Source organism: Macaca fascicularis, chromosome 4 (assembly GCF_037993035.2).
Source record: "Macaca fascicularis isolate 582-1 chromosome 4, T2T-MFA8v1.1".
NCBI classification, from domain to species: Eukaryota; Metazoa; Chordata; class Mammalia; order Primates; family Cercopithecidae; genus Macaca; species Macaca fascicularis.
Window position 1 is genome coordinate 85673510 of NC_088378.1, and position 13683 is coordinate 85687192.

The 13683-nt window shown below is 38.9% G+C and overlaps 1 protein-coding gene across 3 annotated transcripts in view; it reads left to right on the plus strand.

Moving 5' to 3' along the window:
• The window catches only part of MDN1 (midasin AAA ATPase 1), a 184685-nt gene that overhangs the window by 113585 nt on the left and 57417 nt on the right, over positions 1-13683 (plus strand). For all 3 annotated transcript variants that reach the window (XM_015449074.3, XM_015449075.3, XM_074037463.1), the window contains 11 exons: positions 5-153; positions 512-723; positions 1042-1262; positions 2505-2618; positions 4652-4784; positions 5801-5916; positions 7070-7203; positions 11218-11375; positions 11602-11722; positions 12740-12950; positions 13305-13536. In XM_015449074.3, coding sequence (XP_015304560.3) covers positions 5-153; positions 512-723; positions 1042-1262; positions 2505-2618; positions 4652-4784; positions 5801-5916; positions 7070-7203; positions 11218-11375; positions 11602-11722; positions 12740-12950; positions 13305-13536 — 1801 coding nt within the window. The remainder of the gene's footprint in view (positions 1-4; positions 154-511; positions 724-1041; positions 1263-2504; positions 2619-4651; positions 4785-5800; positions 5917-7069; positions 7204-11217; positions 11376-11601; positions 11723-12739; positions 12951-13304; positions 13537-13683) is intronic.

Sequence of the window (13683 nt, forward strand, 5' to 3'; positions counted from 1 at the left end):
ATAGGTTCTCCAACATCTTCTGTATCAACTCTAATCCGGACAGCCATACTAATTGTCCAGTACCTGCAGCGAGGGCTGAGTTTAGACAGAGCCTTTTCTGAAGCATGCTGGGAAGTATATGTCTGTTCCCAGCATTCACCAGCAAACCGGAAGGTACTATGAAGTATTGCAGAATGTTTCTAAGTTGTAATACCGTACATTATTCAGTACAAGGAAATTTTAAAGGTGGCAACCCAGTGACCTGAGAGAGTTGACCACCACAGTTTGCTTTAATAGAGATCTGGTATCCAGGTACTTCTCTGGAAAATAGCTTGACTATAAATATTCCTTTTTTTTTTTTTTTGAAACTTACATGTCATCAGGAAAAGTAGAATTTAACTTGTGTTTTTCATTGAAGAGTATATTACAGGTTGTTGTGAGGTAGTCACATGGAGTATTATTACTTAGCTGTTTTTTGGCGAATATCACTTTTATGTTGGTACCACTGTATTGTGTTTTTGTCTCCTGCCAGCTTGTACAGGCTTTACTGGAGAAACATGTTTCTTCTCTGCGAGCACATGAAACCTGGGGAGACTCCATTCTTGGCATGGGACTGTGGCCAGATTCTGTGCCCTCAGCTCTCTTTGCTACTGAAGATTCTCACCTGTCCACAGTCCGAAGTGATGGACAGATCTTAGCATATTGTCTCAACAGGATGAGCATGAAAACCAGCAGCTGGACAAGGTCAGTGGAGCCTTCAGCTTGTGTCTCTGGTTTCTTGGCTGGTTTTTGTTTTTGCTGGAAATGGTCAGGACACAATATATTTAACTGGAGCATTCTGTGACCATTTATTATGCAGCTGTCATAGTTTTATTGTTCATTGTGATATCGCTCACTATTTATTATTTATTAGGTGTGTTTTACCTTTCTTCCTCTGTGGGAGACTCACCTTTTCTCTCTTACCTTTGATCCAATATTTGTGAAAGGGGTTTTCTCAGTTATTTGGAATGTGAAATAAAAGGTTATTCTAGTACTGAGTTTGTTCATTTAAATGAATTTCAGGAGTCAGCCTCTTACCTTGCAAGACTTAGAGAAAATTATGCAGTCCTCCAGCCCTGAGAACCTGAAATTCAATGCAGTCGAAGTGAATACTTACTGGATCGATGAACCAGATGTTTTGGCCATGGCTGTTAAATTGCTCATAGAAAGAGCAACCAACCAGGATTGGATGCTCAGAGTTAAATGGCTTTATCATTTAGCCAAGAATATACCGCAGGGGCTTGGTGAGTAGAACAGCTTAATTTGTCCAGTGATGTGATTTATATACATTTATGCTATTTAAGTGCCTCAGCAGCTGTGTTAATCTGTGACTACACTGTTAAAATTACAGTTGGGAGATCTCCTAGGAAGAAATTTGTGGCCTAGCATTACTGTTGAGGAGCAAGTCTGCCTATAGATGTGTCACAAGATAAACTTTTGTTTCCATGTTATCCTTAGCATTTCAGGACATATTCACCTTCCTAACAAATTCAAAAGGAAAGCATACTGTATTATTTTACTTTTTAGTTTTGAACATCTGCTTTTTGTGCTGTACTGCTGCTGCAGAACCATTCTATCTGGGAAAGGTATTAGTTTTGATAAATGCATTTCTTCTAAAAGTATATAAGATTCTAATCTTATTTTAGTTCCAGTGCTCCATGTTGTCCCACTTGGAGTTGTCCCTTGGTATCTGTGGGGGATTGATACAAGGACTCTCCCTCCCCCACCCACCCAGGGACACCAACATACGTGGACGCTAAGTCCCCCTATATGAAATGGGATAGTATTTTCATATACCCTACACACATCCCCCTGTATGCATTAAATCATCTCTGGATTACTTATAATACCTAATACAATGTAAATGCTATGTAAATAGTTGTAGTATGTTGTGTCAAAATTTATATTATTTTTGTTGTATTTTTATTTTTTGTTTTTTTTTTTTTAATTTTTGAATATTTTTGATCTGTAGTTGGTTGAATTCCACAGATGTGGAACCCTCAGATACGGAGAGCTACCTGTACTTTCTTTGTAGTTCTTTCATTTTAAGAGAGGACAAAGCAACAATAACAACATTGCTTGAATTGTAAAGTATGGAACATGGAATTTGTTGGTGGAGATTAAGTAATTGAGTTTACATGAGCCTTTCTACTTCATGAGAATTTGTCGATAAACCAATGGATATTTATAATATTTTGTAACACATGTGGTCATCTGTCTAAATATGTGTAGAGAATTTTTATAAATATTTTTGTCTCTGTTGTCCTATATGATAGCCACTAGCCAGCCACAGAGAGCGACTAAAATGTAAATGTAGATTTAAAAAAATCAAAAATCCAGTCCTTTAGTTGCACTGGCCACATTTCAAGTCCTCATATATAACTAGTGGTTATTCTATGCAGCTGTAGAACATTTTCATCACTGCAGAATGTTCAGTTGGATAGCACTGCCTTAGAGTCTAACACTGGTTTCTCCTTCCTCCACAGAGTCCATACAGATTCATTTGGAAGCCAGTGCTGCATCTCTCAGGAATTTTTACTCACATTCCCTCTCAGGTGCAGTCAGTAATGTTTTCAAAATATTACAACCAAATACGACAGGTATGCGCTTTTGATTTCTAGCTCTCAGCACTGTTTTGGAAACTTATCTTTTGAGTTTATGGGGAAAAGAGGTCTCAACATAACAGTAGTTTTTAGAAGACTCATGATATGCAGAAGCAAATTTTCCCTCTTTTTTTTTTTTTTTTTGAAACTACCTTTTTCCCCACCCCCCAATGGGACAGGGTCTCACTAAGTTGCCCTGGCCTCCAATGATCGTCTTGCTTTGGCCTCCCAAAGTGCTGGGACTAGAGGCTTGAGCCACCATGCCTGGCCTGAAACTATCCATTTATCTTCCAGCTTCTGAAGGAGGCTGATGATACGCCATGGAGTGAAAAGAATCTAGGAGTTGGAACACTGGGCCATGGTACCAACTCTGCCACAAACTGGCTTGGTAGATTTTTGGCTCATCATTTACTGTTTCTGCCTGTGTTTAGAAACTAGGGGAATTAAGCTCTTATTTCTCTGAGGTCCCTTCCACCCTTAACTTTGTGTTGTCTATCAGTATTGTTAGTAGGAAGAGTTTCAAACCATGAGATATTTGACTTAAAGGAAAGTTAAACAGGGTCGTTTAAGAAAATATAAAACTTTAATGATAGATGCGGTGGCTTGTACCTGTGGTCCTGTGGTCCAGCTACTTGGGAAGTTGAGATAGGAGGATTGCTTAAGTCCAGGAGTTTGAGGCTGCAGTGAGCTGTGATAGTGCCACTGACTGCATTCTAGCCTGGGCAACAGAGCCAGACTGTGTCTCTGAGAAAGCTTTGATGACAAAGTTATAAAACCATAGTGATGACAGAAATAGACATCTAAGGTATCTGATCAAAGGAAGTATTCAAGATTTATCTTTTTAAAATAACGAGTGAGAGAATAAACATTTCCTAGAACAGTGTAATATTAACTTGATTGACACAAGCATTAATTAGGAAAATGGGCATTTTCACAACACCAGATTTAAAATTTTCTACCTCCATCTTCATTTGATGATGATCAAAATATACCACTGGCCATTTGGTTTAGAAAAAAATATACATGATGCTTTTGTGTTAAATAATTCCTTTATGTGCACTAAAGATCATGGGGTGAATGGGAAGAAATCAAACAATAGAGAAAAATATTTTGCTAGTCAAGTTGTGGCTGAACTAAGTCATGGCTTTCCACTATGAGAGGATTGTAACTTTTACAAACACAGTTCTACAGTAGCAGCTTTCATTTTCAGCAGGCATCACTTGTCTGTTGGAACACATTAACTCTAACTGTCCTTTTCTGTTTTGTAAGCTTTTTATCTTACTGAGCGTTGGAATATGGGTTCCCTCCTTAATGTACCTGCTGTTCACAGTATGTTCTGGGTAGTCTGGGTAGTCTACTATATGGTGGATGCTTTTAAAACTTAAAGTGCTCCACTGAACCGTCCTGACAGCCACCTTCAACTTAATATTACCCTTTTTGTGTCTTGCCTTCCTTCCTTGGGTTTTCACAACTTCTGGAGAGTGTCAGTCTCCTCCTGCTGCTTCACAGAAGTTGTGTCAGATGTGAGCCAGAGGATTGTGGGGCAGCAGCAGCCACAGCAGCAGGCACACTCTGATTATAGAGAAATTGTTTTTAAGTTTTAAAAAATTGCCTTGTTTTCTTAATGAAAACAGGTGTATTCATTCATTTTCTGCCATGTACGTAATTTTTTTTTTAAGCTAATGGTGACCACTGTGTAATTTAGCCCGTGGATTAGTGTGATATCAGGAAGTGAATTCATTGGTTGGAATGTTGTGTTCTAGTAGGGATTACCTTTATATCCTGCATTGGGATGAACTTTCAGTACATACAGATACTTTGCATTTGGAAAAGAAAGAGTGTAAAAGCTATTAAACCCTGCTGTTCTAGTATTATGGGATGAAACTCATGGTGTTTACTGGTTCAACCTCTTCCCCATCAGGATTCAATGTGCTCAAAGTAAAGCAATAAAAATATTCAACTGAAACTTCCCAGGCAAGGAATTTACCTCCAATATTTCTGATTTTTGTTTTGTTCTGTTTTTAAACTAGATGAATTTGTGATCCCTCTGGACCCCCGATGGAATATGCAGGCTCTGGACATGATTAGAAATTTGATGGACTTTGACCCACAAACGGACCAGCCTGACCAGCTCTTTGCCCTTTTAGAATCAGCTGCAAACAAGTAAGTGAAACCTGCTGCTCTGGGCACTGTTTGCCTCACTGCTTCTCAGATTATACCTTTCCTAAGAATCTGTCAAATAGCTTATGTGTGTTGAATTTTGTGAACCTGAGAAGTTGTGGGGTGTTGGACATGATTGCCTTTATCGTATGATAATCATATTTCTACTGTTTTCTGTTTTTGTTTTGCTTTTGAGATAGGGTCTAGCTCTGTTACTGAGGCTGGAGTGCAGTGGCATAATCTTGGATCACTGCAACTTCTGCCTCCTGGGCTTAAGCCATCCTCCCACCTCAGCCTCCCAAGTAGCTGGGACTACAGGTACACATCACCACCACACCTGGCTAATTTTTGTACTTTTTTGTAGAGACAAGGTTTTGCCATGTTGCCCAGACTGGTCTTCTGAGCTCAAGTGATCCACCTGCCTCATTCTCCCAAAGTGCCGGGATTATAGGTGTGAGCCACTGTGCCCAGCCTGGTTTTTGTTTAATTCCTAGCAGCTCCTCCCATTTTCACCTACTTGTTTTTACTTGTCTCTTCCTCAGCCATCTCTCTGTCCACATCATTTCCTGTCCTCAAATGTTGGAGACATAATAACACCTCCATACTTATGTACACACTCACATATGAATTTACGTAATTTTCAAAGTGAATCCACAAGTATAGTGTGTACCTCAGAGGTTGCCTTGCAAGCTACCAGCCCCTACTCCGCTACTCCCCCAACTCCTCCATTTCTACCATGGCCACTTTGAAGAGTTCACAGTGCAGTTTGTCAGATCGTGGCAGACCAAGGCCTGGCAGTCTGCCTAGACCCAACTTTCTCCATCCATCGATTTTCTTTCCTTTCACCTTAGTAGTTGCCACTTTCATCTCCCATCTCTTTAGTCCAAGATTTGCAGATGCAGGAGAGGAATGGCAGGGTGAAGGACCCTGATGTTCCAAGTGTGCCAGCAAATAGAGGATATGATTGAAAATGTTATTAACCGATAACTATTTGTTATGTTTTTTGAATCTCATTCTAGGACAATCATATATCTTGATCGGGAAAAACGGGTTTTTACTGAAGCAAATTTGGTTTCTGTTGGTAGCAAAAAGCTAAGAGATAGTGTTTTGAGAATGTCCTTTGAATTCCATCAAGGTAAGAACCTTTTGTGTTCTCTAATTAAGTATCTTATTGCATAATGTTGCTGAAGTTGAGGCATATTCAGCAGCTGCTGTTGTTTACTGGTTCCTTTTAATCTGTTGACCTGATTTTAAACATGTCCCCTTACTCAATAGTAATGGCTAACATTTACTCAGCACTTACTTTGTGCCAGGTGCTTAGCTAAATGCTTTTTATGTGTCCTTGATCTCATTTACTTTTTATAGCCACCTGTGATATACGTCCCCATGTTATTAGTGAGGACAGGGAGACATGGAGATGCTCAAGGTCACATCTTTAGCAAGTAACAGAGCCACTTGAAAACTAGGTCTATCGGCTGAAAAAGTGCATATTCATAAGCATTTATTATAGAAGGGAGCATTTCTCCCATCTTTATTTTTTGTTAATTGAAAAGATAGTTGTGCTTGTTGGAAAAAATTGAAACTATTAAAGTATAAAAATTGAAAAAGTTGATATTTACATCAGCTAGTGTTAGTAATAGTTTCATTTATATTTTCTCATATCTATTGGTGTTAACTATGCATCTAAAGATAAGTACTTAGTTTTCATTTTATACTTAAATACTTGTATAAAATATACATTTTTTTCTTTACAATCTGCATTTTTCAGTGAGACATTATTTACATCTGTAGGTATACATGCCTCATTTGCCAAGTTTAATAATACAGATTGAACATCCCTAATATGAAAATTTTGAAATCTGAAATGCTCCAAAATTGGGAACTTTTTGAGCACTGACATGATGCCACAAATGGAAAATTTTATACCTGACCTCATATGATGAGCCATGGTCAAAATACAGTCCAAACTTTATTTCATGCATAAAATTATTAAAAATATTGTAAAATAGAAAGTTTGAACTATGTATATCCCCAAGATACCTCATTATGTATATGCAAAGATTCCAAAATCAAAAAAAAAAAAAAATCAAAATCTGAAAGACTTCTGATTCTTAGCATTTCAGATAAGAGACACACAACCTGTATTAGGCAAAGAATTTGCTTTTGCTCTTTCAAAATTGACCTTTGTACTGGGAATAACATTTAAGTTGTAGATTACAATTTATTTGGAAAATGTCTAGAGATTATTTTAAATCTGATGAAATGTTCTCATTTATGTTGACTCTCAGATCCAGAGAGCTATCACACTCTGCCCCATGAAATTGTGGTCAATCTTGCTGCTTTTTTTGAACTTTGTGATGCACTAGTCCTGCTCTGGGTACAGTCTTCCCAGGGAATGGTGTCTGATGCCATTGTATATGAGGTAAGGAACTGCACCTTGTTTTATTTTAAACAACAAAATTTATGTTTCTTGGTATAAAGATTCTTAGGGCTAAGACTAAGTTCAGTGTTGATATATGCCCAATGTTATTTAACAAATTTATTCTTAACAGTTTTAAATATACCTATACACATATTTAAAATCTATCAGGGTATAATTTACATATTATAAACAGCATGTATTTAAAATGTGTAAGTTTTGACATGTATACACCTGTGAAACCATTATCACAGTCAAGATGATGAACATATCCATTACCCCAAAAAGTTTCCTCATTCCCTTTTTGTATTGTCTTCTTTCCTGCTCCCACCCACAACCAGGTAGCTGTTGATCTGCTCTCTGTTACTGTGGATCAGTTTTATTTTCTATAGGTGGAATTATGCAGTATATATACGTTTTTGTTTATCTTCTTTCACGCAGCATTGTGATTTGGAGATGCATCCATGTGGTTTCATGTATCAGTCGTTCATTCCTCTTTATTGCTGAGTAGTATTCCATTGCATGGATCTACTACAGTTTTTTATTTGTTCACCTGTGTTAGATTGTAACAGTTATTTTTTAATCCACTTAAGTCCTCTTAGACATTATTGTTACATGTGGGTTACATGGAGTTTTTAATCCAGATTATTCTAGTAAGTCTAGTAAAGTAGATCAGCCAGTCTTAAACTTTTTGATCTCTGCCTCTGTACTCTTAAAGGTTCTCAGAAACCTCAAAGATGTTACATCTGTCAGTTTTCACATATTAAGAACTAAATCTGAAAAATATTTAAAAACCCATAAATTTGCTTCAAAATACAGTAGCAAAGAATTTCATGTTAATATGAATAACTTATTTTCAATAAAAAATAGCAGTTTCTAAAATAAAAATTGAGAAACGTGGAACTGTTTTACATTCCTGCAAGTCTCTGTATGTCTGGCTTGTGAGAAGATGGATTCTTATAGTATGTTGTTTGGGATAAAGTTTATGAAGAAAAACTGGCCTCCTATAGTTAGGAGGTTGGAAAGGGGAGGAGTATTTTAGTAACCATTTCATATAATTTCAAATATTTTTATTTGATGGCTCACCAAAAACGACAAATAGTTTTGTAAGGGTTATTAGCAATGGAGAATCTGAGCAAATAATCAGTGAACTTCTCGTGTTAAAATTAACTGTCCACGGCCAGGTGCAGTGGCTCACACCTGTAGCCCCAGCACTTTGGGAGGCTGAGGCAGGCAAATCACGAGGTCAGGAGATTGAGACCATTCTGGCTAACATGGTGAAACCCCGTCTCTACTAAAAATACAAAAAATTAGCCAGGCATGGTGGCGGGCACCTGTAGTCCCAGCTACTCGGGAGGCAGGAGAATTGCTTGAACCCAGGAGGCAGAGGTTGCAGTGACTCGAGATCGTGCATTGCACTCCAGCCTGGGGGACAGAGCAATACTCTGTCTAAAAAAAAAAAAAGAAAAATCATTGGCCTAGTTTGCACCTTGGATGGACTTTGACCCTGCATTAGTTTATAGCATGTGCATTGGTAACTTGGAAAATTTGTTCACTGAGTTGGCACATTTCATTCTTCAATATGAATAAATAAAAAGTCATGCTTGTGAAAAATCACAAATCTCATCAGAAAAATCGTTACCAGGAAGTCATCAAACTCTGTTTTCCAGATTTTTTTTTTTTTTTTTTTTTTGAGACAGAGTCTTGCTCTGTCCCCCATGCTGGAATGCAATGGCATGATCTCAGCTCATTGCCCACCTCTGCCTCTTAGGTTCAAGCGATTCTCCTGCCTCAGCCTCCCGAGTAGCTGGGACTACAGACACGCACCACCACATCTGGGTAGTTTCTGTATTTTTAGTGAAGACGGGGCTTCACCATGTTGATCAGGCTGGTCTTGAACTCCTGACCTCAGGTGATCCACCTGCGTCAGCCTCCGTAAATGCTTGGATTATAGGCGTGATCCACTGTTCCCGGCCAGTTTTCCAGAATGCTAAGTTTTGCTTAAAAGCTCAGATTTTATCATGGCAACACATATTCTCAATCGCTTTTTTGAAACGGAGTTTCACTCTTGCCCAGGCTGGAGTGCAGTGGTGCTATCTTGGCTCACTGTGACCTCCGCCTGCTGGTTTCAAGTGATTCGCCTGCTTCAGCCTCCTGAGTAGCTGGGATTACAGGCTCGTGCCACCACACTCAGCTAATTTTTTGTATTTTTAGTGGAGATAGGGTTTCACCATGTTGACCAGGCTAGTCTGGATCTCCTTACCTCAGATGATCGGCCTGCCTCAGCCTCCTAAAATGCTAGCATTACAGGTGTGAACCACCGCGCCTGGCCTCTCAATTGTTTTTCTTGAAGTGACAGGTTCACATCATTGATTTTCAATGCAGTGTCTGTCAGATAGTCATAATTTGCCTGTCAGTCCTTCTTTTTTTGTACCATTAGTGTAAATGTCATCATAGTGAAAATGACAAATAGCATGATGTTATGAAAATAGTTTTGACTTCATGGAACCACTGTAGGAAATCACTAATCTAGAAACAATGTTACTGTAAAACTACATTATTCAAAGAGCCATGTTGGAGACTCATATTACCTGATTTGCAGTGCAACCCTGTATTAAACAAAACCATATGGTATTGTCTAAGGATAGACATTTAGACCAATAAAACAAAATAGAGGATTCACAGATAGACCCCACCCCCCTTCCCACACATGGTCAGTTATTTTTGTTTTGTTTTTTTGTTAAATATGCAAAGGTAATTTAATGGCAAAAAATGGTCCATTCAGTAAAGGGTGGCGGAAGAATTAGATGTTCATATAAAGTAAAATGAGCCTGGTTGGGCATGGCGGCTCATGTCTGTAATCCCAAGTACTTTGGGAGGCCAAGGTGGGTGGATCACCTGAGGTCAGGAGTTCGAGACCAGGCTGGCTAACATGGTGAAACCCCGTCTCTACTAAAAATACAAAAAAATTAGCTGGGTATGGTGGCAGGCACCTGTAATCCCAGCTACTTGGGTGACTGAGGCAGGAGAATGACTTGAACCTGGGAGGCAGAGATTGCAGTGAGCTGAGATTGTGCCACTGTGCTCCAGCCTGGGCAATGGAGCAAGATGCAGTCTAAAAAAAAGCATTTACCCCTACCTCACATTATATGTAGTTACCTCAACATGGATGAAACCTTTAAAAATAGAACTGACACTATGAACTGGCTAAAAGAAAACATAGAAGAAGATCTTTACAATCTAAGTATAGGCAAAGAGTTTTTAGGATTCTTTCTAAATGAAAAAAAAATTGATAAAATTGATTTCATCAAAATTTAAAACTTCTATTCTTCATAGATACCTTTATGACCATACTGTGAGGAAATGAATATACTGGGAAAAACTGCTAACAAAACACATAAATTCCATAAACTAGCTATAATACAACCCAGTTTTTAAAATGAGCAAGACATCTGAATAGAGTATCTTCTCGCAAGTTATATGAATGACCAGTAAGAAGTTTAAAAATTGCAATGTCATCAGTTATCAAAGAAATGTAACTTGAAACCACAGTGAGGTGTACCATCCACCAGAATATAATTAAAATTAAAACTAAAGTTAAAATCATTAACAGCAAGTATTGGCAAAGAAATGGAACAACTGAAACTCTTCTGCACTTCTGGTCAGAGTACAAAATGGTACAGCTGCTTTGGAATACAGTTAGTAGTTTCTTGTAAAATGACCTATACTTTGACCCAACAATTCCATTTTGTCTAATAACTTATGCTATAACTAAGCATAAATACTAACAGAAAAGATTTTAGCCTCCTCTGTCTGCCTTAATGTTCCTACATATATTCCAGTCCAGTCTTAGACTTTTCGTGTATGCAAGTTGAGCATTGATTAGCAGTTATAGTCTGTGTTGTGTGTCTTTTCCCAGGAGATGCTGCTGAGCAGTCTTGGTTCACTTTGTTTTTATATTTTCTTCTTTTTTTAGTCTTTCCTCATGCCATCTTATCTAAGAGACTTTGTTTTTAGATCTTAGGTTCTCTGCGGTGGCGGGACCGGTTTTGGACTGTAGCCGACACAGTAAAAGTAGATGCCCCAGGTCTGGCCCTCCTTGCACTCCATTGGCACTGGGTTTTAAAACATCTGGTCCACCAGATCCCCCAACTTCTGACGAATTATGAAGACAAGTAAGATTCATATTTAGAGTAATAATGTCAATGATTACAGACAGATGATGTTAAGGATAAGATTTGGAACCAAAACTGCTGCTTCTTGCTTTATTTTGGTTTATTCCCTTGGCATATTGGTAAATGTACAATTAAAAAAAAAAAAGAAGGAAAATATTAATGGCTTCTCTTACTGTCTAGCATTTCCCCCTTTCTTTATTTCCCCTCTGCCCTTGTTCTCCTTTAGATACTACAAAGAAGTTCAGACTGTCTCAGAACATATTCATAATTGTCTGGGGAGCCAGACTGGTGGCTTCGTTGGTGTAAAGAAGTTGCAGAAGTTCCTGGGACGACCATTTCCTTTTAAGGTATACCTGGAAGCATTTAGTAAATAAAAAGAAATTGACTACTTCTTCTGAAGTCCTTCTGGAACTTGGGAACTGACCCTGTATAAGATTAATCCTTGTCTTCAAAGCCTAACTCTTACAGTTTTCCCTTGGCATCTGCGGGTGATTGGTTCCAGGATTCTCCTTGGATACAGACATCCAGGAAAGCCCAAGACTCTTATATAAAATGGCGTTGCGTGTGTATATAACTTATGTACACTTTATATTATCTCTGAATTACAGTACCTCACACAATGTAAATGCTGTGTAAATAGTGATTATACTGGATTGCTTAGGTAATAATGACAAGATTAAAAAGTCCTTACGTGTTCAGTACAGACGCAACCATCCATTTTTCCCCCTGAATGTTTTTTTTTTTGAGACGGAGTCTCGCTCTGCTGCCCAGGCTGTAGTGCAGTGGCGTGATCTCGGCTCACTGCATGCTCCGCCTCCCGGGTTCACGCCACTCTCCTGCCTCAGCCTTCCGAGTAGCTGGGACCACAGGCGCCCGCCACCACGACTGGCTAATTTTTTGTATTTTTTTTTAGTAGAGATGAGGTTTCACCGTGTTAGTCAAGATGGTAGTCAGGATGGTCTTGATCTCCTGACCTCCTGATCCGCGCGCCTTGGCCTCCCAGAGTGCTGGGATTACAGACGTGAACCACCGCACCCCGCCTCCCCCTGAATATTTTTGACCCACGATTAGTTGAATTGATGCGGAACCTGCAGATAACAAGAGGGCAGGCTCTATCCCATGAATCCTGTTTAGTAATTTGCTACATATTATCATCTTACTTATTCCTGAGACCCTTAAGGCTGGGTAGACAGTTAACTTTATTACTACTGTAAAATCTCTTGACAGCAACAGGAATAAACAAGTCCTTTGTTTTCTGGAAACATTAAGAATATATCATAAGTTTATCCTGAGACCTGTATAGGCTACTAAAGAAAACCACATTTGTGTTCTATAGTATGCTCTTGTGGGTTTTGTTGTTTCAGGACAAGCTGGTGGTGGAGTGTTTTTCACAACTGAAGGTCCTTAACAAAGTCCTTGCCATCAGGGAGCAGATGCCTGCCCTTGGGGAGAATGGATGGCAGGAAGACCTTAATCGTCTCCAAGTGGTTGCTTCTCAATGGACATTAAAGAAAAGTCTCCTGCAAGCCTGGGGATTGATCCTCAGAGCTAATATTTTGGAAGATGTCAACCTAGGTAAAATATTCTAGCACTTGGCTAGCTGACAGATGCTCTGAAAATATCCTCTTGCTGGTAGCTAATAAGTTTTCCCTTAGATTTTTCTTTTCTGGGTAATGTGAGGGGTAAAGTATATATACCTTTAAATAAGTGTCAGGCATAGGTCTACACTTCACATATATTTTTAATTCCATCAGTAGAATCATGTGGGTATTAATACCATTTCACAGATGAGAATCTCAAAGCTCAGGTTAAGGAACTTAACTCTGGTTAGCTGAAGTTAAGCTTGCAGTCACCTAGCAGGTTGTTGAGAATCTAGAGGCTGTACTCTTGACCGCTGTGCTGTAATACAACATTTGTCTCTTTGTCCAGATGAGTTGAAGAATTTTGTGCATGCTCACTGTTTAGAACTGAAAGCCAAAGGACTCTCACTTGGTTTTCTGGAGAAGAAGCATGGTGAAGCTTCCTCCCTGTCCCATCCAGACTTGACCTCTGTAATCCACCTCACCAGGAGTGTTCAGTTGTGGCCTGCAATGGAGTACCTGGCTATGCTGTGGCAGTACAAAGTGACAGCTGATTTTATGGCACAAGCTAGTCTCAGAAGGTAAACCATGCGGGAACTTTTTTTCTTGATTATTCTGTGTATCCTATACCCATAAACAAACCACAGACTTGATGGGGATGGTTGCTGAAGCAGAGGGAAGTGATTTGCCATTTTGGAGAGCCAAAATTTATTGAAGGTTTTTTGCTA